The sequence below is a fragment of the Corylus avellana genome, chromosome ca8 (genome assembly GCF_901000735.1).
Source record: "Corylus avellana chromosome ca8, CavTom2PMs-1.0".
NCBI lineage: Eukaryota > Viridiplantae > Streptophyta > Magnoliopsida > Fagales > Betulaceae > Corylus > Corylus avellana.
In genome coordinates, this window is record NC_081548.1 from 4162963 (window position 1) to 4189533 (window position 26571).

General features: G+C 35.9%; 1 protein-coding gene and 1 long non-coding RNA gene across 2 annotated transcripts; one reads left to right on the forward strand and one right to left on the reverse strand.

The window, feature by feature from the left end:
* Window positions 1–952: 952 nt before the first annotated feature.
* Window positions 953–2287, forward strand: LOC132190720 (UPF0481 protein At3g47200-like). The gene has a single exon (XM_059605769.1). The coding sequence runs from the start codon at window positions 953–955 to the stop codon at window positions 2285–2287; it is 1335 nt and encodes a 444-aa protein (XP_059461752.1).
* Window positions 2288–23599: 21312 nt separating this feature from the next.
* LOC132190387 (uncharacterized) lies at window positions 23600–26255 on the reverse strand. Its single transcript, XR_009441128.1, has 3 exons — window positions 25492–26255; window positions 25285–25386; window positions 23600–23967 (listed from the first exon to the last, which is right to left on the reverse strand). It is a non-coding gene; the product is annotated as an uncharacterized LOC132190387 (long non-coding RNA).
* Window positions 26256–26571: the final 316 nt, after the last annotated feature.

Here is a 26571-nt window from a genome sequence, read left to right on the forward strand (position 1 = left end):
GGGTGTGTTTTTGTGGTTTTTTTTTCCTTAAACTTGGAGAAGTGAATGCTATATAGGGCATCTGTTGCTAGTGCTCTTACAAGGAACTAAAATTTGAAGGAGACTCGGTATTCAATAAGTCATGATCATCTTCTTCTTCTTCATCTCTTAATTGATCTAACTGAATTGTGTTATTTTAGCTCCTTGGTGCTTTAGTATTTTGGAGTAGGGATGTGATTACAAGCAAATGTCAAGTCTCATTCAAGATGTTGAACAGATATATATATATATATATATATATATATGTGTGTGTGTGTGTGTGTGTGTGTGAGGGAGGCTGTAGCGTTGATAATATTTTTATTAGCACATTATGGTAATTGTTGATGCAATTTTATTTGGCTAAACAAAACATAGAATCAATTACCTGTGATCAGCTGTTTGTCAAATAAAATTTTTTAACATGCATGTAAGTATATAAGTTCGTATTTTATTATTTTGCTTAACTTGTGCACATATTTTTGTCAACTTATAAGAAAAATAAGTTATATTAACTGCCCGCAAGAAAAAAAAAAATCATGGCTCTTCCACTGATTTAGCTGTGATTTTTCCATTGCCAAGGATGAATTCACATTTTGTGTCCATATATTTTTCAATTTTAAGATTAAAATTCTAGTGTACTGAATGAATTATTCTTTATCAAACACTTGAAGTACTTTACCCGTAAAAACAAAATGAAAGACTTAAAAACAATCAATAACCTATATATACATAATCATTTTCTTTTTTGCATGTGAATTTGAGCAAAGTCTGAGTAATTAACACAAGACAATGCCCAAAACTATTGTTGTTACGTTTGAGGTTAAATTGGTTAATTATAATTTGTTTGTACGTTGTTACGCGCGTTGGAGGTTAATTATAATTTGTTGATTGTGTTATCAGCGATTAATCGTCAAAGTCTTGTTCAACAACAAAAATGGAAAGAAAGCAAATGAGCCATTTAATCGACATAGAAGACCCTCCTGTTCCATTGGTAGATTCAATGGGAAAGGAGTTTGAAAGCTTGTCTCCCTTATCCCCTGCATGTAGCATCTATAGAGTTCCTGACCGGCTACGTCTTGTCAAGCAAAAAGCCTACACACCAAAGATTGTCTCCATTGGCCCCCTACGTCATGGTGGTAGTAAAGCCTTCCAAGCCATGGAAGAACATAAAATGAGGTACCTGAAAGATTTCATTGGACGGACTGGGGAAACCTTGGAGTTCTTTATTGACGTTGTAAAGGAGAAGGAAGCAGAACTTCGTGCTTGTTATGCAGAAACCATTCAGTTTAATAGTGAAAAATTTGTCAAAATCATTCTGGTGGATGCTGCCTTCATCCTTGAGGTCTTACTCAAGTCCTTCAACAGTAAACTCCAAGATAAAAATGACCGCATATTCAACAAACCCTGGTTGATACAGGATGTTTGGACCGACATGCTTTTGCTTGAAAATCAGCTCCCCTTCTTCATTCTTGAGCATCTTTTCAACTCGTACAACAATGAGACAAAGACAATTACACTCAATCAGCTTACAGTGGTCTTTTTCCAAAACCGAATGGAGTCGCCGGGACTTAAATACAGATGGGAAGAAATCTTGTGTGGTGATTTCAAAATGGAACATTTTGTTGATCTCCTACGACACGTGCAATTTAAGCCTGATGGTGATGATGAGATGGAAACTCGTAGAAATATGAAACTTCGAACACTAACCACCCCCAGCGCGAGAGAGCTACAGGAGGCTGGAGTGTGGTTTAAGGTACGGAAAGACAGCAAAAATCTATTCGACATAAAATTCGAAAAAGGGAAACTAGAAATATCAAGTTTTATTTTAAGCGATGAGACAGAATACACAATCAGAAATTCGCTTGCATTTGAGCAATGCCATTGTAACGAGAACTACATAAATGACTATGTTATCCTCATAGGTCGCCTTGTTGAAACTCGCGAGGATATAGACTTATTGGTGAAGCAGGGGATTATTGAGAATAGGCTTAGCAACAGCCGAGAAGGGTCACTTCTGTTAAACAAGCTTGCCGATGGGGCTATTTTGGATGAGGATAACTTCTATTTTGCTAGTCTTTTTGAGGAGTTGAACAAATACTACAACACCTCATGGCACAGATGGAAGGCACACTTGAAACAAAGATATTTCAGAACGCCATGGGCTGGCGTTTCGCTTTTAGTAGCGTTTTTTCTTGTTATTCTCACTATCGTACAAACGGTGTGTTCTTTGGCTGCGTTTTTCCCGACACTTAATCCTTCTTCTAATTAGTTCAGATTATGTGTACTTGTTGTTGTGTTTATATTTGTGTGGGTAAAAATATTCTCACGCCTTCTAGTTCTGTCAAGAACAAGTTTTCTTTGTTTTTGTGAAATATATATTCTAGTGTGGGTGCATGTACCAACATTTTACCAGTACTTAAAATGATCTTCATTGAGTGCTAAATGCTAATAAATTAATCTGCATGCTTTAATCAAGTTAAGCTTCCATTTTGATGCTTCACAAATCTACACCTCGTCATAAAAAATGATGAATCTTGATATCAAACTTTTGGCCTCAAAAGTCACCACTAATGACTTTTAGCAACGACATGCAAGTTTCTGATAAATCCTCGCAAATACTGCAACCTTATTGCTCATTAGCGACAACTTTGAGTTGTTGTTGATATCTCCTTATCAGCGATGACTTTTGTAGTTGCTGATAATGTTTAAGGACGACATGCAAGTCTTTGTTGTAAATCCTCGCAAATACTTCAACCTTATTGCTCATTAGCGACAACTTTGAGTTGTTGATATCTCCTCGTCAGCGATGACTTTTGTCTTTGCTGATAATGTTTAAGGTTATTATTAATAGATTCAGAACCCAAAACGAGATGTAGTTGCTAATAATAAGTTATCAGCAATGATCTAAAGTTGTCACGAATATCTTATTATTATGAGAAATGATTCACGTCAATATTTTTCTCACATCATCCGACAAATTTAATAGATCAACCATTAGATTTGTGGGGTCCACCATTGAATTTGTGTGTAATCCATATAAGTCCACAAATCTAATAGTTGATTTGTAAGATGAAATCAGAAAAATATTGACGTGAATCATTTCTCTGTTATTAGTGACAACTTTAAGTCGTTACCTGGATTGGCCTAAAAGCCACCGACCTAATTGTGGACTAGGTCATAAGATAGGATCATGTAAGATAAATGAATTAATCACACGATTCACACTAGAAGCCTTCGCATCCATCTCTTCTCACTCATCATCATACATATTCTAGGGTTTCTCTGTCTTTTTCAATAACGCTTTGTAGACTCATTACTGAATCAAAAGATCTTTCATCGTTCTCTGCCAAAGAGGGAAGTTTTTCTTGTCATTGAACTTCTCCATTTCATACTTGGTATTTATGAAAAAATAAAGCCACTCAAAATCCGAAGGTCCATTACACCCAAAATGTCATCCTTAGACAAAAGCGATTCTTCCTCCAAGGAAAGAAAAAAAGTAAAAACCTTTATTTATTTTTAATTTTTTTTTTTTTTTTTTGGAACAAACAAAGACTATGGGCTCGTTTTGGTGTGCAATTTTTTGTTTTTTGTTTTTTTTTTGTTTTTTGCATTCTTCTCAACTTTCTTTAAAATTGTGAATATCATGAAGAAAAAAGAGTTGAGATTATGTTTGGGTGGTTCAAATAATATAAATAAAATTTTAAAAAATATAATTAAAAAGTTTTAAAAAATATTACAAAAATCAAAAAGAAAAAAAAAATTGGGGTGGTTCAAGGGGTGGTCGGGCGACCCCCGAAACTGTGGGGGTCACCTTGTGATCCGTGCATTGACCTACCGTCTTGGGCTATCACCAAAACCCGTAGTGAGTCACCATCAGACCCAACGTGTGTCACTTGACTCACTATGTTTTTTTTTTTTAAAAAAAAGGTAATTTTATGGTGGTATAAGAGTCATTATACTTATTTACAGTATGATTTAGCCCCAAACATTAACAGTAGGTGTGATATTACAATTTTTTTTTTTAATTTAATTTAATTTTTATTTTTATTTTTTTAAGTTGGATACACTAAATTTAGAGTTTTTCAAATTTGAGAGGGTGATTATAAAAGTGATGAAAATTCATGGGGGTTAAGTGAAGTTTCCCTTAACTCTTTATATTTACTCATCCCAATGCTTTTCTCAAACCCAAATTCTACTTAAATAACAAAATAATGTTATTGTGGTAAACAAAACTTAGGGTCCGTTTGAGTTTGCAAATTCAAAAAGTGGGATTTAAAAATATCAATTTTAAAATGTGATTTTTAAAATACAGTTAAGCGTTTGGCAAAATTATAGTTTGGCATTTAAAATTGCAATTTACTCTTTAGAATTGTGTGTTTTCAAAAAAGTACTTCCCTACTTGCGATTTAAAAACATAGATTTTCTATGTTTTTAAATCCTAATCTTTTAAAAACGCAATCATAAACAATTAATTTTCTGCGATTTGATTTAAAATCACATATTTTATCTATAAAATTACAATGCCAAGCGCACCCTTAGGCTCTAAGCCCATAAACTCATTTATTCTCCTTTCGCAACTTCTTCCTTTGTATTGTCTTTTAAAGGTGATAAATTTTAGACTTAGGGAGCTTGGAAAGGTAAAGAATTAAGTTGGATTCCTAGATTTAATTGGTGGGGAAGGTTTTGGTATCTTCCTTGTCCTTTCCTAGTTTCCAAGCAACACATTTGTTCTAAATATCTCCTTATTTCAATATGTCACATGCTTCTGGGGTTAGGCAAGAATAGGATCTTTCCCTCCCTTAGATCTATTACCAAATTCATTTTCTCATTCTCTCCAAAATTCAAAGCATAAAGTTTATCAAAAAAGATCCTATTATTCATTTCCGCGAGTCTAGCTTCAATTAGGCTTCCCTTACTTTTTTGAGACGCGTTGTCAAATCTTAAACTTGATGTTGTACGTTGATACCACGCCGGTTTGATCTTTTTTTTTTTTTTTTTTTTTTTTGGAAAAACTATACTTATCCTACTTGAACTACTTTCCAATTTACAATATTCCCTTAAATTTTAAAAGGTAGCAATCGACCCTCTCAAACTACTAGATACATTCACTTTGCCCTTTCTTTTTGCATTTTACATTATCTTGAATTAATGGAAACTACAACACGTGACCCACAAATGACATATAGTGTCAATTATACCCTCTATTAGATGTGTGAAAATACAGTTATACCCTTAGACTAAAAAGATAATAAAAAGCTTCTTTGGCCAAGGAGACCCACGACCAAGCTAGCCATATAGGTCTCTAGCTGTGGAGACGGAGGGCTTGACCTTGGGTCTTTTTAATGTTTTCTTTAATGATGGGTATAATGGGAATTCTAAGTCGTGTGTATCGCGCATAAGTATTTTCGATTGGATTTAACAGAAAATCTTAACAGATAGGGCAAAGTGAAAGTACTAGGTAGTTAAAGGGGTCGAATATTGTAACATTTAAAAATTTGGAGAATATTGCGAATTTGGTAGAAGTTGGTGAGGGATTAGCGTAGTTTTCCCTTCTTTTAAAGTGATGATTCTTCATAATAATTTCTTTAGTTCCCTTGAGCCATTTAAGTGAAATGAAAGGAAAATTGTGATTCTTGCTAATGCTTTCTATGGTTCCTGTAAGCCTTTTGACAATAACACGAAACAAAATACAAATTCGAATTAAAAAAATTACCATCTCCAACCCTACATAATATTGCTGGAATATTATATATATACAATAATTTCCTGTATATGACTTCGAAACTTTATGTTATACTATTTGAACATATTTGAGAATTTATGGATGAAAATTTATAATATTCATTTTCTATCCAAGAAATTGTATTTTACAACTGGGGAGAGGGAGTCTCATCTTTAGATTCTTTACTTATAAAAAGAGTAATATTAAAGGCCAAAACATTCTATATATATAATGGTACAGCTCAACTCCATTTCGTGTAATATTAAAGACCAAAGGTGAAAGGTCGTCGTTTCAAAAGTGGCAAAAAACGAACTTCTCTATATGTAGAAGCAGCCTGCAGGTGCAATACTCTTTTCTTTTTTCTTTTGGGAAAAATATAAAAAAGACCCTCAAACTATCAGCCGTTTTCGATTTAGCCCCCTAATGCTCGAAAAGTGATAAAGTAGCCCCTCAAACTACCAAACTATTGCATTTTGGCCACTCCGTTAGCCAAAACCGTCAGTTTGGACGGAAACTGCAAAACGACGTCGTTTTGTTATGGGTAAGTTACTACAATTCCCTTTTATGAAAAAAAAAATTTTTTTTGGGAAAAATATAAAAAAGCCCCCCAAACTACCAACCGTTTTCATTTTAGCCCCCTAATGTTCATAAAGTGATAACGTAGCCCCCAACAAAACGACGTCGTTTTGCAGTTTCCGTCCAAACTGACGGTTTTGATTAACGGAGTGGCCAAAATGCAATAGTTTGGTAGTTTTGGGGGCTACTTTATCACTTTTGAAACATTAGGGGGCTAAATCCAAAACGGCTAATAGTTTGGGGGGCTTTTTTATATTTTTCCCTTTTCTTTTCTTTCTGTTTTGGGTTTATACCTTTCTATATACTCTGATCATATCGCTTATGTTTATTTGTTAAGCTCAAAGTTGCATGTGTACTGTAGTTGTAGCATAAACATGCAGGGAGTTCCTCCAAAATTTGATTTTGTTTTGACATTTATTCTTTTGGAGTACTTTTGATTTGTGTTAAGGATTGAAGTTTTTCTTGATATGGGGTAGAATTTAAATCGAAGTGTCAATGTGCATGAGAAAGTTTGCATGTTTGTGCAATTTTAACTATTATATCATTCCCATTAAGAAAAGAGAAAAAGAAAAATGACAGCTTCCGTTGGGAGTGTCCGTGAGCCGCCCCTCTATTAGGGTGTGGAGATGGCTGGTGGCCACCCCCGGGGTGGCTGCCAACCACACCCAACAAAGGGATGATTGTGCCATATATTTGTTTGTTTGTTTGTTTGTTTTTTATTATTATTAATTTTATGTCATTTTTGTTATTTATTTGAGGGAAAAACATAATTAAGTTTTAGATTTATAATTTTCTTAAATTCAGGTCTTAAATTGGTAAAATTCAAAACTAAGGTCCTAAAGGCACACCAAAAAAAAAAAAAAAACAATATAAAATATTTTCCTAAAATTTTAAAACCAAAAGTGTATATCCGGCATCCCCACAAATTATAAGTATAATTGGGTTTATTTAAGACAAGACTTTTGTGGAAGGCTCTAATATTCAATTGGAAAAAGTCCACGTATATATGTATTCCCTCAAACTATTATCAATTAAATTGACAATGTTTCTAGCCGTTCTCCAAACTTTTAATTGGGGCAATGTTTTCCTTTAAACTATCAAAAATTTGTCAATATCTTTCAATGACAAAAATACCATTGATAAATGTTTTTTAAAATATTCTAAAACTTATTATTATTATTATTATTTTGAAAAAAAAAAAAAAAATAGAATCAAGGAGGTGACCAAGCCACCTCTAATTGACTAACGGGTGGCTCGGTCACTCCAATTCTCACAATGTCAATTAAATAGTAGTTTGAGGAAATATAAACTTCTTTCAATTCAATTTAATGAAAGGGACAAAGAGATCAAGTATTTAGCATAGTGCTATAGATAGGGTGGATTGGGGGCAACGCCCGCCCAAGCCCAAAAAATACTTACATGGGCTCCCCTTAAAATAAAATAAATAAATAAATTCTTAAGTTCAAAAAAGATAAAAAATAAAAAATAAAAAATAAAAAAATAAAAAGCAGGGACTCTACAACATAATTCTTGAAATAAAAAATAAAACGTTTAATGGATTTTTCAAGTCAAAACCAAAAGATTATGTATAGGCTAACTAGCTACCAAAATTTCGAAAGAAAAAAAAGAAAAAAATCCATACAATGGCCTCACCTCTTAAAAAAAATGAAACTATATAGAATGACCTCTTAAAACATGACATGCCATGTTTTCAAACTTTTTTAGTCTACCCATTATTGTTTCCCAGAGCTTCCTTCCCTTTTCAGTGATTCGATTCATTCTTTTCTTTTCGATTTCCCTCTTCGTGCTCCATTTTCTAACCCTTTTTTTTTTGTGTGTGTGTAATCAAAGAATGCAAAAACCTAAAAGATACATATTACAGAAGACTAAAGTATGGAGAAGACACAATGTTCGATAAATCTTCTTCTTCTTCTAGTTTTAATCTTTTAATTGCTTCTCCTCCTCCTCAGCACAGGCTAAAGCCTGGATTGACAATCAACGCAAAACTTCATAAGTGTTAGGCTGCCTAGGTGCATTATTGTTTTGGTAAAGGCATGTGATTAAGTGAAAGTAAGTGTCAAGTACTCCCGATCCCGTTAATTATTTTTTTATAAACACATTATGTTGATTGTTGATGCAATAGTTTTGTTGTTTTTCTTCTTTTTTCTGTTTTTTTTTTTTTTTTTTTAATTGGATAAACAAAACAAAGAATCGGTTACATCTTTAGTTGTTCGTCAAAGAAAAAATTCTAACATGGAAGTAAGGTTTTTTTTTTTTTTTTTGCCTAACTTGTGCACAGATCTTTTTTCACCTATAAGAGTACCCTATGTATTAATCATTTTCTTTTTTGCATGTGAATTTGAGCAAAGTCAAAGCTCCAAAGCAATTAACACATGAACTCAAGCGCACCTGCGCTCGACAATAGCTCCTGAAGGCTCAAGCCCACTCGCGGTCACGCACCTACGAATCAGCGCTACTGCGCTCGAGCACATCTCCTAAGGTAGCACCAATAGACTGGTAATAGTTGAAAAATTTTGTCAAAAATTTATTTTTGGTCCTTTTTATGAGTTTTTAAATTTTAGTTTTATTTTTTATTTTTTTATTTTTCTGTGTTAGTCAGTTTTTTTAGTTTATTTTATTTAAAAATATATTTAAAAAAAAAGTTTAATTTTTTATGTGCTAAAAAGTGAGAGTGATCATGGATTCTCAAGCTGAGATCAAAGACTTACGTGACAAATTAGAGCACTTGAAAGTATCTAGATCTACCCCGACCCATTTTTCTCACACTTACACACCACATAAACTATGTTCATACTGCTCCAATTCTTATCATAGTGATAATGATTGTCCATTCTAGGGACAATTTTCTAATTCTTCATATGAGCAGATGAACACTAATTTTTTTAGCTCGAGGTTTACTTCAAATTCCAGTTATTACAACCCGGATTTGAGCAACCATTATGATTTCTCGTGGCAAACTCAAGCTACAGGAAATTATGCTCACCAATTTGATGAATTGCACCATTCAGACTATCAGCAGTTCAATCATCAAGCTCAACCACCTGCATATCAAACCACCACTCAAGTGCCACAGCCGGCACCACAGACGTCACTAGAAGACATGATGAAAGCATTCGTGCAATCAACTGACAAGAATATCCAATAGCTAAAGAATTCCAATGTGAACTTGTCCCAAGCCATACAAAAGCTGACGAACTCCGCCATGAGCAATAGCAGAGACATACAAGAACTTAAGAACTTCACTCATCAAGCTATGTCAAGGTTGGAAGGACATATCGATCATTTAGTTGCTGAACTCAACAGAATAGAGGAAGAAGAGTTTCAAAGTCAACTGATGGGTGAAAGGCACTACATGATTGATGACGATGATTCCAAAAATTCTTATCATGAGCATGCCCAAGTCACCACCACACTTGAGAGTGAGGAAATTGTGGATAACATTGAGGAGGAAGAAAAATTTGAACAAGTTGAGCAAATTGAGCACTATGAGAACAGTGAGCCCCCAACAGATCCTAATCTGTCCAGTGACATGGAAGTAAGTACTGAAGCTCTTGCCAGCATCACTGTCCCTCTTGAGATACATCAAGAGTCACCTCATGTCAAGATATTCAAGGACTTGTGCACACAAGCATACAAATGTAGGAACCACTTTCCTAAGAAGATCCATCAAAGCAAGCAAGTCTACATAAGATGACAAAACATCCTTCCAAAGAGCTATGAAGTTTTGAAGAAGAAAGGGTGGAAGGGATTAGTTGGACATCCGCATGATATGGGGAAGCACTGTAAAGTTTTCTCCTCTAGTTTATTTTCTACACTTCACTCCACAAATTCTTTCTTTACTTTTCAATTACATTTTGTTTTTTTATTTGTTTTTGTTTCTAACAGCAATTAATCTTTTGATGTTTGTTTCTAAAAAAATATTGCTGTTAGTTTTTGTTGATAAGTGTTTTTGTGTTTAAGTTTGGGGACGCCCTAGCCTTGTTCACACTCAGATTTTCTTACTTTCGGTAATGTATTTATATACTACACATTGAGGGCAATCTGTAATTCAAGTTTGGGGATATGGAAAAAAACTTTGTCTGTTTATTTTTGTTCTTATTGTTTGCTTTTATTCTAATTTGTTTATTTTTATTTGTCTTTTTGTGTTAAAAAAAAATTGTACTATGTTGTTGTCAAGTTTGAGTTAAACTGTAACTGTGATTTGCATTTCATTAGTTTGCTTAAAGGGTTGAACACATCATTATGTGATTAGGAGTCTGAGTCCTTTGACTTATTTTTGGGATGTCGAATAATGAAATATGGTTGCCCATTTGCTTTCTTTCTCTATCAACAAATTCAGTTTTTGTTACCAAACAAGACTTTGACAATCATCACTATGATAACACAATCAACCTAATTCAAACATTAAAAAGGAAAATTTTGGAAGAAAAGTATATCAATAGTTTTGATAAATTTTGAATTTTAAAGAAATTTAGGGGTATAAAGGACTTTTACTCATTTGACTGTTTGATTTAACTACAAAATCCTAATGGAAGGGGCAAAGTTGAAGGAAATGAAAGTTGGATACATCAAAGTGAGAGTTTTTGAACAATGGGGGGGTGTCTGCAAAAACCGCAAAAGTATAGGGGGGTAAGTGAAGTTTCCCCTTTAACTTATTTAGGGTCCTCGTACCAAATGCATTTAAGTTTTGGGCTTCAATTTTGTGTTTGGGTTACTTGAAAATCAATTTATGTAAATATTAAGTTAAAAAAAAAAAAAAAAAAAGGAAAGAAAAGAATAACAAAAAAGTAATGAACCTAGTTTTACTTATTCATTTTTAGGGTCCCCATGGGCCATACTAATGCATTTATGTTTAAGTTTAGGGTAATTCTTATATATTTATGTTTTTAATGTACGTAATAACACTATGGACAAGAGTTGGACGAAGAAGTCTAGGGGTATGAAGGAATACAGAGACAGATGTAGAGCATTTATGGACTTCGTAGTTAGAAATTGTGACACTCTAGACAAACTTATTGTGTGCCCTTGTAAGACGTGTCGTTGTAACATGAGACACCCCCTAGATTTGGTATACGACCACTTTACAGGAGGGAAAGGAATATGGCCCCAATATAAAGACTGGATTTATCATGGTGAGAGGCTTGTTCGAGCTCCCGTTGAAGGCTCGAATTTATCATGTCTGGCCACAGCTACGAGTGTAAGCACTTAATAGGGTGGAAATATGCACGCCATGTTGCGTGATGCATTTGGCATGCACGAAGTCAGAGATGACAATAGTGAGCCTCGGTTGAGGTGCATGGAGAGGAAGAACACATTGTGCATGATGAAGCCGATGGAGGTGAAGTACGAAAGTACGAGGAATTGCTTAAAAAGGCAGACAAACCGCTTCATGATAAGACCAAACATAGCAAGCTGAGTGCTACTGTACATCAGTACAATTTGAAGTGTGTGGGTGGATTGAGTTAGTAACACGATATTCTCGTGTTTCCTTAAGCTAATCAATCAGTTGCTGCTTGCAAATGATGGAGCTTTGCCAGTTAATTCATATGAGGCCAAACGGTTTTTAAGGGACATAGGACTCGGGTATGAGAAGATTCCGGCTTGTCGCAATGATTGTATGTTGTTCTGGAAGGGCAATAAGGACTTAGATTCATGTGTTAAATGTGGAAAATCTAAGTGGAAGGATGAAATTCATTTGGATGAGGATGGCCACCCCATATCGTCGAGTAAGAGACGTCCGGTCAAGGTTTTGCGGTGGTTTTCCATCATACCACGATTATAGAGGTTTTTTATGTCAGAGCATATTGCACCCTATATGAGGTGGCATGCAGAAGGCCGCATTAAGGACGGCATATTGAGGCATCCAGCCGACGGCGAAGCATGGAAGTCATTCAACAATTTATATCCGGAGTTTTCAGTGGACAGTAGGAACGTAAGACTTGTCCTAACCTCAGATGGATTTAATCTTTTTGAGAACATGAGCACATCCTATAGTACTTGGCCTGTAATGCTTGTACCGTGCAACCTGTCTCCTTGGATGTGCATGAAACAAACGTCTTACATATTATCCCTAATTATTCCAAGCCCAAGTTCACCTGGAATTGATATAGATGTCTATATGCAACCCTTAATTGAAGAATTACAGCAACTATAGAGTGTGGGAGTACGAACATTTGATGTCTCCCTGAAAAAGAATTTCATGCTCCAAGCAGAGCTGATGTGGACAATTAATGACTTCCCGACATACGTGAACTTGTCTGGGTAACCTACAAGAGGTGGAAAGGCATACCCTTGCTATATGCATGCAATAAGGTCTAGATGGTTAAAACATGGAAATAAATTTTGCTTTATGGGGCATAGGCGATACTTGCCCATGGATCATCCGTGAAGGCGGAATAAAAGGACATTTGACGGTAACCAAGAACTAGAATGTGCCCCCAATGTGCCAGATGGAGATGAAATCCAAAAACAGTTAGAAGAGATGGTATTTGGGGATGAGAGCGCCGGTAAGTCAGTTAACATTAATAATTCACATGCAAAGAGGAAGATGACTGATAATGTATTGTGGAAGAAGAAAAATATTTTCTTTTGGTTGCCATACTGGAAGGATAATTTATTACGGCACAACTTTGATGTCATGCACATGGAGAAAAATGTGATAGACAATATAATTGTCACAATACTCGACATTAAGGGGAAAACAAATGACAACCTTCAAGCCTGTAAAGACTTGCAAGAAATGGGTTTGAGACATATACTTCATCCTTTCACGGGTGATGATGGGAGAATTTATGTGCCTCATGCTTGCCACACGATGTCGAAAGAGGATAAAACTAATTTTCTAAAAGTGCTTCGAAATATAAGTGTACCAGACGGATATGCCTCAAACATTTCTCGATGTGTAAAACTTAAGGATCGAACGATATCGGGTTTGAAAAGTCATGACAGTCACGTATTGATTGAACAGCTTCTCCGGATTGCATTGCGTGGATTACTGCCCGGTAAAGTGGTTAGACCTCTGGTTGAGATGTCTGCATTTTTCAGGGGCATATGTTCAACGGCGTTGACCTAAGAGGATATGGCCCGACTTGAAGCTGACATCTATATCACTCTGTGCAAGATGGAATAGATATTCCCCCTCAGTTTTTTCACCAGCATACTTCATGTTGTGATGCATCTTGTCCGTGAATGCCGACTCGGTGGACCAGTACAATACAGGTGGATGTATTCGGCAGATAGGTAAAATTTTCGCGTAAAAAATTAAAATTATAATTTTGTTGCCCTTTATTTATTTAAAAACAATTATTAGATGTAATGATTGACTAGTTTTGATATATAGGAGCCTCAGAGGGTTCAAATCTACTATGTGCAATAAAGCGGCTCCTGAGGGCTGCTTGAGGAGGGCTACATAGCAACGGAGTTGGTGATGTTTTATTCGATGTATTTAGAGAACACACTGACATTTCATAATAGGCCACAACAAAACCCGAATGGGCCTAAAGGGGCGGGAACCTGAGTCGTCCTTGACCGACTCACGTTAACACAGATTCACCGTTATATTGTGTTTAATACAGATGAGTTCCTCCAATTGCAGACGTGAGTATTGTGTAATCAAGATATGCATGTTCATATCATGCAACACTATTAGTTGTGAATTATAATTAATTAATTTTATTTCAAAATGTAGGATGCACAAAAATTCAATAAAGCAAACTGCAAACAGGGGGTGAACGACGGACGATCAGTTGGAAACCCAACATTTTGAGCAATTTTGCGATTGGTACCGTGACTACGTAAGACTAATGTCATGCACACCTTCAAAATTCCAAAATATTTCCTCATCGCACTAACTACACTTCATCATTGTATATGACTCGTAGGTCGATTGTTTGGACGATCGATGCATGAAGGATATTGGTGGCAAACTAGTAATGCATTGTAGAGGGTCGATGGTCTCAGCAGTCCAATATAACAGATATGTGGTCAACGGCAAGTTCTTTTGCACTGTCGCACATGATGTAAGAAAGAGGTCTCAGAATAGTGGCGTGCGTGTACCGACTGTTGATGGCAAAACATACTACGAGAAGGTAACTCAAATACTTGAGGTGGAGTATTATGACAAGACGAAGTATGTTATGTTCAAGTGTGATTGGGCAGACAACACAAGGGATAGGGGATACAAGGTGGACGAATATGGCCTAACGCTTGTCAACTTTAAAAACCTTGTCCATAGGGGGGAGCTGATTAGTGATGAGCCGTATGTACTAGTTTTCCAAGTGGAACAAGTTTTTTACGTCGAAGATGAAAGGAACCCAGATTGAGCTTGGACGGTGATGACTAAACCTAGAAACATATACTACGTTGGTCAGGGTCAAGCGCCTCATGATGATCATGCCAACTATCACGAGAGTGAGCCACTCATTTTAAACAATAATCAGCAGTACGATCCGCATGATGACATCTAATACGTCCGACTTGGCTCAGCACCAATCGAAGCGTATGTCATTCCATACAAATTAAATATTGTATATTAATTGATTTGTTGTTATTTATTTGTACATTGATTGTCAATTTTTCTTCATATAAGCGGTGAATATTTCTTACACTATTCACATAACTAATTGGGTGCGTGCTGTATTTCGCATGTTGATATGAGTACTTGGGAGAAGACAAGAGAACAGAGGACACAATCTTCTGGGTCGAGATTACATCATGACCTTATGGACAGTGAGTCATAAGAAGCTGCTATGCTTCTCCGGCAGCAACCAGGGTATCGATCGATACTTCCAGAGCATGTGGAAAGGCAGACACCTGTGAGAGACGATTATATCTTCGACATTCCCGGCTTTTCGATTGATATAGGCCAAGTACTCCATGACCAATCCCGTCCGACAGGCCTTACCTAGGTAGAGTATCGATATGAGCCTAGTCCTCGCGACCCTAATGACTCCATGCGTTTGCCATCCCTGCCACCCACATTGACCCAGATGGGTATATTGCCGCACGGCTATTTTGATCGGCCACCACACAGCAGCGCACGTGTGGATGATAGTGAGACACAGGCCACTGATGACATGGATGTTGGGACAGGTGACACGCACAATCAACAGCACAATGACCCTGCTTGGCCAGTATTGACTATCGACCAGGTTCGCACGATAGGTATGTATGTATGCTATTCAGAACCATAAATATGTACATATTTACGCATGATGGTGCATGTAGTTAATTAGTACATAAATTCAAATAATATATGTTTCACCATTTGTGTGTTAATTAAACATCATTGCATATAGCCAGGATAACTTTGAAGTGTTGACCGTAAATGACTCACACAAGTTGTGGGACATTCCCGATGGAAAAATGATCGTCATGGAGTATAATGGCCCGTGGCAGCCCGTAGAACTAAGCGGCTCAAAATTTAGACGGATTATGGGCAAGACTGTCAAGAGCGGGTCCTTTATCAGGCTATTCGACAACTGGAAGGAGGTACCAAAAAATACGAAGGAGGATTTTTTTGAGTCATTGATGGTAAGTGTAGATTAGATGTTCTTAATTTATGATATGTAGCATTTGTATATTAAATTTTGTAAAACAACCAACGCTTTAATATCCTAGTTTTTAACTGATGCAGAATCACTTCTACATCATGCCTGGGTCGGATATGACAGAAATAAAAAAGGATGCGTTCAGAGACATGGGCGAAAAGCTGAAGCTTTTGAGGCACAAGTTAAGGAAAAAGCTCATGATTTAGAGCGGCGAACTCCTGCGACAATGGCGGCGAGGATGGGCCAGACAATTGCAAAGTACAACCCTGCAGATGTGGAAAAATTGTTGGTGAAATGGTGTGATCCCGCTTATCAAGTAGGTCACTTTAAACTATTTGTGTTTCGTTAATTGTAATTGTTCGGTGGCTTAGCTATTAATAACGTTTACATGTTGTGTTCGTAGGAATATGCTCACATGAAAGACATATGAGCCCGGAATCAAATACCACATTACACCGGCTCGAAGAGCTATGCAAGGGTGGCACATGAGGACGTACTACTCTAATTTACCATAACTATATGTATATGTCATATATTATGTAATATATATACTAACGTTTTATTGATGGTTTGAACTTATTGCAGGTAATTACTTTGGGCAAGGCTGCTATGCGAGCGAGGGCTTACATCAAGACCCATAGAAAGAAAGATGGTAGCTGCCCAAATCCGGTGGTTGTAGAGAGAATTGTAAGTGCCTTACACCTTGTCATGAATTTTTATTTATGTATTAACTTATTGAGTCTTAACAATTATATATATAACAATGATCATGTACATGCATGAATTGAGGAGTTATTGAAAACTGACCCCGCGGAACTGGTAGATGGGCCTCAGGGTACGATTAGGTGGACACCGAATAACGCTTATGCCCTGGCGCACGGTAATAAGCCTAAGTATGCGGGTCGTGTTCGAGGGGTCAGCAAGAATATTCTGCCTGCACACGGCACCATCCACTCATACTATACACCGTCCCAGGCACGGTCACAGAACCCTGGTGGCTCGATGGTCTCCCGTGCTGAATTTGAAAGAGCCATTGAAGCTGAGAAGGAGAAGCACAAGGAGCAAATGGATGCGATGCTGGAGCAGCAGAGGGAGGAGATTACTGCGGCGGTGACCGCGCAGGTGGCTCAACAGATGGCTTCTTAGATGGCGGCATATTAGGCCCGGTTTCACAGCCTTGAGGGGTTGAGACGTATGAGCTCCGAGCCGGAGGTGAAGACTATCAGGGCTCCTCAAGACGCAAAGTCCCTAGCCCGAGTGATTGTGAGATCCTCAGTTGATAGCCAAGGCAACACTATATTCTTATTGTTTCTATTTTAGTAACACGATTATCTTACGAGATGACTATCATTTTAATGGCTAGTAATTTTGTTTGGTAAATAAACTTTGTTCGTATCTAACACAATTGTATATAACACAATTGCAACGTACTATGTGTAGATGACGTAAGAGTAGAAGCCGAGGACGATGATTACAGTGAAATTCAACACCCGACGCCGGCTGGACAGAAGTCTCGTTTGTCAAGACATTATACCCGTCGTTCAGCAACCCCGTGAGTATATATATAATCGAGTATCTTATATATATACTTAACTCAAAATAATCTACTACTTGTTGTTCTTGATTGGTTTTGTTGTGGTTGGAGCTTTGTATATTTAATCTTACCATATTTGTTGAAGCCACCTCATTGAATAAATTTATATGTAGATATATATGTGTTTGTGCATAGGTCGTGCAAATATATATGTTGAGGTTGTTTATGTGACAAACATTCGATTTTTTCTCATTTACTTGGACGTTGTTCATCTCTTAGGACTTGATAAGATTCTATCACACGTGTCAATTTGCTGATTGATTGTTTATTTTATCATTTGCAGTTAGTGTGGAGAAGTCGGGAGATAATGATCATGATGATGTTCACTCGGATTTCGTCGGACTAGTGTTTGTTTGATAGTTTTTTGTGTATAATTTAACTTATTTAAGGCTTAAGTTTTTTGTATTCGTGTATAATGTAAGTTGTATTGTATTTTACTATTTCTTATGTTGATGTGTATATATTTAGAGTTGGATTATTTGTGGTAGTTGGATTATTTATATATATAGTTGAATTACTATATTTTGATTGATGTTGGATTATTGGATTAGTTGAATTATATAATGTAACTCATATATCAGGTGCCGACCGGAGAAAATTCTATTATAACGACCGGAGAAAAAGAGAAAAAAAAAAAAAATTCCTGCCACAAATGGTGACGTGTCAATTATGACACGTTACCATTAACGTTACAAAAAGATGGTAACGTGTCAATTATTCACACATTACTAAATGGTAACGTGTCAGAATATGACACGTTACTAAATTTCAAGTAGTTACGATCAATTTTTTAACCCGTCAAACACGTTACCATATACACGTTACTAAACTTCAGTAACATGTTAACACCATATACACGTTACTAACGGTCTGTGACAAAAAAAAAAAAAAATTCTTGTAGTGCCTGTTCAGACATTAGCCTAACCAGAGAATTGGTGTTCGCTACTCTACCCAGACAAATCAGGAAGCAATGACTCCCTGGAACTGATCCAGTTTGGACACCATATGTCCATGCATGTTCGAAGGTCAACCCTTGTACTTGTCTTTTTGCAGTAGTTCTTCATAATCCTCAACCGATCGAAGACATAAGTACAAATTAAGCTACCCAATCCCCGAAAAACATAAAACTAGGAGGAAGTTGCATGTAGAAATTAATCTGATTGTTTAGATACATGTATGTGGCAAACAGTATAATTATAATTGACGGCAGTTGAGGAATGGAGTGATTTTACACATACACAAAGCCAAAAGGACCAATTTTATCACTTTTGAAAACCTAGTAACTAATTTTATAAACTTCAAAAGCACTATGATCAATTTTATATTTTAACCATTTATATTCACATGCCCCCTACATTTCTCAAACCCAGATTCTACCCATGGAACAAAATACTGTAATAGTGGTAAACTAAACTTATGCTCTTAGCCCTTTATAACCTATTTATTCCCCTTTTAATTTGCTATTTCTTCCTTGCACTATTTTCTCTCAAAGGGAGGTAAATTATAAGCTTATGGGGCTTGTAAAGGTAAATAATTAAATTGGATTCTTAGATCTAATTGGTGGGGAAGGTTTTGGCATATATCTTCCTTTTCCTTTAATTCCTAGCTAGTTTCCAAGCAACAATATTTGTTCTAAATATCTCCTTATTTCTATATGCATTTCAGATGCTTGTGCGCTTGGGCCAAGAATGTGATCTTTCCTTCCCCTAGATCTATTAGCAAATTCCTTTACTTAATCTCTCCAAAATTTGAGGAATATTGCAATTAGGTGAAAGTCAGAGGAGAGTAAGTGTAGTTTTCCTTGCTCCATGTACCATAATTAAGAGGATGCATGTTGATCCAGAAAGTGAAATGCAAGGAAAGTGGTGATTCTTCGTGATATGCTTTCTTCAAGTGAAATGCAAGGCAAATGGTGATTCTTGCTAATTATGCTTTCTATGTTTAGTGTTTAGAGGAACTTGTATCTTACAAGTGCCGACCTTTACTTATAAAAAGAGAGGGAGCTCTGATCTTTTGGTTGTGCCAGCAAAACTAGCTAGTCAAGATCGATCAAACTTCTCCATAGCAGGTGCAATACTTTTTTTTTTTTTTTTTTTTTTTTTTAAGGTTAATACGTACCTTTCTATATATACTCTGACATTTGCCTACGTTTATTTATTTGTTAAGCTCAAAGTTGCCTTTGTTTAGTGTAGTTGTAGCATAAATTAATTAACATGCAGGGGGTTGACCGAAAATTTGATTTTGTTTTGACATTTAATTTATTCTTTTAGAGTTTTGGTTTGCACTAATTAATTAAGGATTGAAGTTTTTGTCGTTATGGAAATAAAAAAAGTTTGTGGATTAATTAAGCCAAACCCAAAAGCTTACAGGTTAACCACCAAAATTTCCAAAGAAAATAAATCCATACCGTTGCCCAACCCCTTAGAAAAGTAAAATTATATAGCATCTTAAATTAACTTGACATGACACGTTTTTACACTTTTTTAAGCTTACTTATTATTGTTCCTTAGAGCTTCCTTCTCTCTTCGTCAACGGTTTATCTTCTTTTAGTTTTCTGTTTCTCTCTGTGCCTTACCACCTTTTTTTATTTATTTTTTATTTTATTTTATTTTATTTTTTATTTTCAAGCAAATTATAACACAAATACGTATTAGAGCATTAGCGGTAGATACTCAACAATTTTCCTTAAATTTAAGAAACAAAACTATCTTTTAGTTCCTTATCTAAATACACCGTACAATAATTTCCCTAAATCTTCCCTATATCATTAAAATAATATTTTTTTACTTCTATTTTTTCTATTCTAGAAAAATCTGTCTATTTTCTCCCCGTCCCTCTCTCTCTCTCTAGTCTCCATTGATTTCTAGGTTCTGATATTTTGTTTGTTTGTTGATTTACCTTTCTTTTCAAGCTCTGAAATTTCGTGGTCGTCCAACATTATTCCCACCTTCTCTTTCTCTGTTAGGGAAATTTTTTCCCACAACTTCTTCGGTTCCTCCTCCATAACTGATTTCAAGTGGTGGAATATTCAATGTGTTTGGGTTGATGATTTTGTGGATTTGTGATTTGTTCATTTTGAGGAATTTATGGTTTCATCATTTTGAAGATTTTGGTCTTCATTTTTTTTTTGTTTGTTCAGTTGTTGTTGACTGAGAATGGGAGACGAGAGAACATGAGAGATATAGATCCGGTTCCATGAGAGATAGAGAGAGGCGGAGAGGAAGATGGAAGTGCTGTGAAGAAGAAGAGATGAGGAAGAAAAGATCGGGAAACACGAGATCGAGGAGAGAGGAAAGATGAGAGAAACTTGTATTTTATCATTAAAATAAAGCATTGGGTAGCGATAATGTTTTCCAATGCATTGGAAAATACTGTACGTAGCTACCCCTTGAAGTAGGTTAAATTTAGGGCTTTTGACGTGGGTGTGGTTTTGTGGTTTTTTTTCCTTCTATTTTTTTCTTAAACTTAGGGAAGTGAATGCCATATAGGGCATCTGCTGCTAATGCTCTTACAAATAACTAAAGTTTGGAGGAGACTCCGTATTCAATAAGTCGTCATCTTCTTCTTCTTCATTTCTTAACTTATCTAACCGGAGAGTAATGATACAGGTTACGCGGCGTGCGTGAACAGTAACGCACGCCGCTGACGTGGCATGTGCCACGTCGTAACCTCTATTTAAAAAAAAAAAAAAAATCCAAAATCCTGCGTCAAAAACCTCCAGCCCCGTCCATTTTATTTCCCCCCAAAATTTTCCCCAAACCATTCTCCCTCCCATTCTCCCTCCAAACCAACCATTTCTCCCCCCACCGGCACCATCGCCGGCACTGTAATCTCCTCTCCCCACCGTTACTGCCGCCGACGACCCGAAACCCTTTCTCCCGAGAATCACATTTCATTTCCCCCTTTTTTCTCCCCAACCCATTTTCTTCCTCCACCGGCACCGTGAGTCTTCTCCTCTCCCCACCGTCACTGCTGCCGATGAGCCCAAAACCACCCCACCGTGCGATGACCAGCTCTACCATGCCTGGGACCCTCACCGACCTGGCCCATTGGCACTGCCGTTAAGGTCAACAGCGCAGACTCCGATATCGCCTTCAATTGCGCCAGGCGGCCTCCACCACGCCAAGAAGGTCAAGGCCTCTTGAGACCCTCGGGCTCTTTGAGACTTTTACAAGGTTGAAAAACCAAGGCAAAGTTAGAAAGCCATTTCATTTTGATTTTATTTCCACATCTGTCACTTTTTGCTTTGTCTATTACGTTTCAATTTCGTTCTCAAATTTTTCATGGGTTATTTTCTATTTCAAATATAATGGTGAAATATTTGTCTTGGAGTTTTCTATTGCTTAGTTCTTATCCTTTGCCCTTCCAGAAATCTCCTCTTCATCAATGTCTCTCTCAGGTACTCTCTCTTTATCTCTCTCTCACATTAGATTTGACTGATTGGTTAGCTTCTAGTGCTTGTTTTACTTAGTGACTTATGGAGCTTTGTTGGAAAAAGATTTGCTGAAGAAGAAAAGAAGTGGGTTTATCTCAGTGTTTTATTTCCTTTTTACCAACGTGATGATATGTTCGGCTTAGCATCTTGCGGACCCAGTTCATAATTTTCTGTTGTTTGCATTGTGATGGCTGATCAGATGGTTACAAATTGTAAATTTTAATGTATTTTCATTTATTGGGTGCTGGAATTTAGACTACTGGGCATACATTGAATAAGGTACAAATATGAGAAATTATCATTTTGCTAGATTTTTTTTTTTTTTTTTTTTTTTTTGTGTTTCTATTTGGACCATTGTAATTGGTCTCTGTGTTATTTTTTCTGCATAGGATGAGAAGGTCTATAGTAATTTCTAATTAATCACTGAGGAGATAACTTTTATGATGTTGGAAAATTTTATTTCAAATCTTGCTTTCTTACTTCTAATTTTTAGTGGTGTTGTAGCTTAAAATCTTCTTGTGGTGTTGAATAAGGCCAATGTAATCAATATATGAATTTGTACCATAGAGTTCTTAAGGCCAGTTAAAACTTCTTAAGAGCTTTTTTGACCGAGGGGTTACTCGAGTAATGAGTGCTTTTATCAAGAGTAGAAGATGATTTAGCCTTTAATTTTGTGTCTCAAAAGTGCATGCTAGGATTTATCAATAAATTTTCTGGCATTTTCTTTTAAGAAGCAAAATTCTACATTTCTTCTATACTGGCTGAGGAGTGCTTGTAATTGGATAGTAAATGATATTATTATATCGATTTTGATGTTGAAATATGTTGTTCATATGATTGCTAAGATTTTATGCTAAGCTTTACTTTGTTAACCTAATTGATGATTGATACTTGATCCATATGTATGTGTGCTAGTGTGAGGGACTTTCCTAACGCAATTGCATTTCTTGATGACAGGCATTGCCTATTTCCTGATGATGTTAAAAGATCATGTTCTACAATATGGTTGAGAAAAGACAACAATTATTTCCTTCATGTGACTAAACATAAGATTCTTTTGTTCTTCTGTTTTTATCCCTCTTGATTCACTATGTATTTGGTAGGTTGTAGGTACCTAGTGAATTGTACATAAAATTGATTATTGGAATGCTCCCAACTCTTGGCTTTATGTAAAATTAATTATTCTATGTGTAAGTTTGTTTCATCTCATTTGATTCTTTTAGCAAGTGTTGTTTGCAAGAATTTATGATGGAATTCAACATTCTCAAAAAATTGTGAAGGATTGGTTGTTTGTTTGACAAAAAATGGTTAAGCTGAAGGAAAATATTGAATTAAAAAACGGATGCAGTATAATCTTATGTCTTGATAGAGAAACATGCAGCCGATTGATAGCTAAATTTGCACGTGTTTTGGCCACCTCACAATGCTAATGTGTGCTGAAGGTTGCAAGCATAGCAAGGGCATTGTTGATAACCATATAGCTTTATTCCTTTCTGTTTTGCAAGTGAAAGATATAGTTGTTGTCAAAGTTTCAACCTTGAAAAGCAAGTAGAAAATCACACAAGACTTTTTCGACAACACATCATGACTTTGACAAAACAAAACCAACAAAGTACATTTAATTTTCACGAACTAAAAGATTCTATGCTTCAATAGTATGAAAATATTGAAGGATGTAGCAAAACAGAACAAAGAGAATTTTACAAGCTTGCAACATTAGTTTACAGTTGACCCATAAAAGGAAAAATGTAACCTCTTCCTTTTTGCAAACATGCGAAATACTTGCAAAATAATAAAATAAGCCTATTTAGGGTATCACTTGAATACATTTTAGTAATGAATTTGTACACCAATAATTTACAATAGGCAACCAAGCAACTCATCATAGAAAACGCTGAGGACCTGCGATCCCATGAGTCTGATTACATTAAGGAGTTTTGTGCAACCAGAACATGCAAAGAGATATATTGAATATACAAGAAGTTGAGGCCCATCATGGCTATGCCGAAGACTACAACTGATGCAATACAGCATGAATGGCCTTCAGATAAAGCTACATCAAAATCAAAGTAGTCAATAAGAAAAGGACCAATAAGTCAAACATTTAAAAACACATGCATTTTAGCGAAAGCAAATTTGGATATATTTTAGACAGCCATGTGAGAATGAACTAAATGGAAAGGTCGTAGTGGGCTAGTTTTAGTCAACCTGAGTGGTTCTTTCTTAATAGCATGGATTTATAAGAGTCAAGCATAATGTTAAAAAAGTTCATGCTAAAAGAGGACTTCCTATTCTGAGTTAATCCCATTGTTCTTATGTGTCACAATTATCCAAACATGCTTTTGACTCTTCCTTCGTAGCACATCTACATATTGGAGATACTTTCTGCAACTGAAAGAAACAATTCACTTCACCTTCCCTAGGTTTAGAAGTGATGGTGGCATAATTGGAACAACAGTAGGTAACTATATGTTTCCTTTGGCTCCATTGAGGCCAGAACTTTGGTCTTGGTGTTGCCTCACAATTCAAGAGAAGTTAGCAATGGGATGGTACAAAACAACCACCAGCCCTTCTTTCTAATTTTGTGCCAAAAATTCACCAAATTAAACTTCAAGAGGAGAATTTTATAAAAAAAATTGATGTCTTCTCAAGAGTTTTGTAGAATATCATCATATAAATTATAGACCAATTGCATGCCACCATTTTTTTTTTTTTTTTTTGGATAGGTAATTACATGCCACCATTTACATAGTATTACCTACTAGGTAACGCATCTGAAATGTATAAAAAGATTGGAAGCACAAGTAGCAAGCCATGAAAACAGCATAACTTCAACTCATTTGGTGGCATCTTCAGTAATTTTGATGGTTCCAACTCTCCATTTAGAAGACGCTGGACTAATAATGCATTTTTCTACCAAGAAACAAAAGAAAGTGACTTCTTTTTTCTTTTTCTTTTTTTTTTTGAAAAAGGAAGTTAATAAAAGTAGCAAGACAAATGTGACTACTTTTGCAGCAAAATGTACTCATATCTAAAGCTACGTGCTGTTTCCTCAAACCAATTTAATATGCTTTGTTTATTATGGACCCTAAGAGCAACAAACCTTACATATTGAAGGACTCGAGTCCTCAACTATGAACACAAACTATGCCCAAAAAAAGTAAAGGATTCATCTCATCAAGCAAAGGCATAACACTGTCTCTCTTTCATTCAAATGCTTCTAGCATTTGCTATTTACATGCTTGCAAATTCTTATAAAGAGAACCATGCCATCATTTTCTATTTACTCTTGCTTAGAATTTGATTGTTCAAAGATAACATACTTCATGCAATAAACTAAATTATCAACATCAAAAGAAGAGCAACTCACATAATGGTGGAACATCTCCACAACCTTCTCAGCTTCTTCTACAGTACTCATAGTGATAAACCCAAACCCTCTACTTTGATATGTTCCCCTCTTGTAATTCACCTATAACAAAATTAGTAAATTAGCAGAATTTCATGACAGAAAATTCCCCATCTTCCAGTTTTACTCTCTCACACACACAAAAACCAACAAAAATGCAAACTTTACCTCATCAATCTCAACAATTCCAACAAGATGATGTCATGTGAATGAATTCTCCAAAAAAAGAAAAAAAAAAAAAAAAGGCTTCTCACAAGCCCAAAGATCTGGAGAGCGCATTGGAAGATGTTCACCCCCAGTGTTGCTGCATTCACTTATTTTTGTATTAATGGACACAAAATCAATTAATAGCTTACACAAGTTGAAAAACCATAAGCAACAAGTATGCATAAGAAGCTACGAATCAACAGCAATGAGGGAAAGGTTAAAAAGAGACCAAAAAGAAAGAAAGGAAAAAAAAAAAAAAGAGTTGGGGATTTCAAAATTAAGCTCTAGCCTCAATTATAACATGTTGCAGGCCACTTTTGAATCAGCACAAGTTCATTATCCATTTTACATTGATGGTTCATTAAATCCGTACAAATTTCAACTTTGCAAACAAGTTTAAGGAGAGCTTAAGGTCTTAGGTCCATGGCGGGGACACTCTAAAAACAAAACATTTGACAACAACACAACTCCACTAGAATAGACAGCGATATCTTAGAATGGGAACTTGAGAGAGTTTATAGGTGCTCCAAATGAACCAATAGCTATTCATATACTTTTCTAATGACCACCAAATGGCTTTTTGCCTTCTTAATGAGGTGTATAAGAGAATGTGCTTTTTGGAAGGTATTCACATAGAATTGACCCACATAAACAAAACAAAGGTGTTCATATAGAATTAGTATTGGTGGGCTCTTTTTTGGCTTTTTTCCTTCATATATTCAGAGGCAGCATAAAAGTTATCATCTGAGTGATGAAGTAGATTTTGCTATAGACCTTATCATCATACGCAAATAACATTGAGACCAATTACAATGATCAAAAAAAAAAAACTCAATTTTCTAACAATATTATACTTCTCAGGTCTGTACCTTATTCAATGTATGCCCAGCAATATAAATTCCAGCACCCAACCAATGAAAATATATTGAAATTTACAATTTTTTAACCATCTAATCAGCCACCACAATGCAAACAACATAAAATCATGAATTGGGCCCGTAAGAAACTAAGCTGATCATGTCATCGCATTGGGCAAAAGGA

Coding starts and splice junctions, on each gene's coding strand:
- LOC132190720 (XM_059605769.1), top strand. CDS start 953: ATGGAAAGAAAGCAAATGAGCCATTTAATCGACATAGAAGACCCTCCT.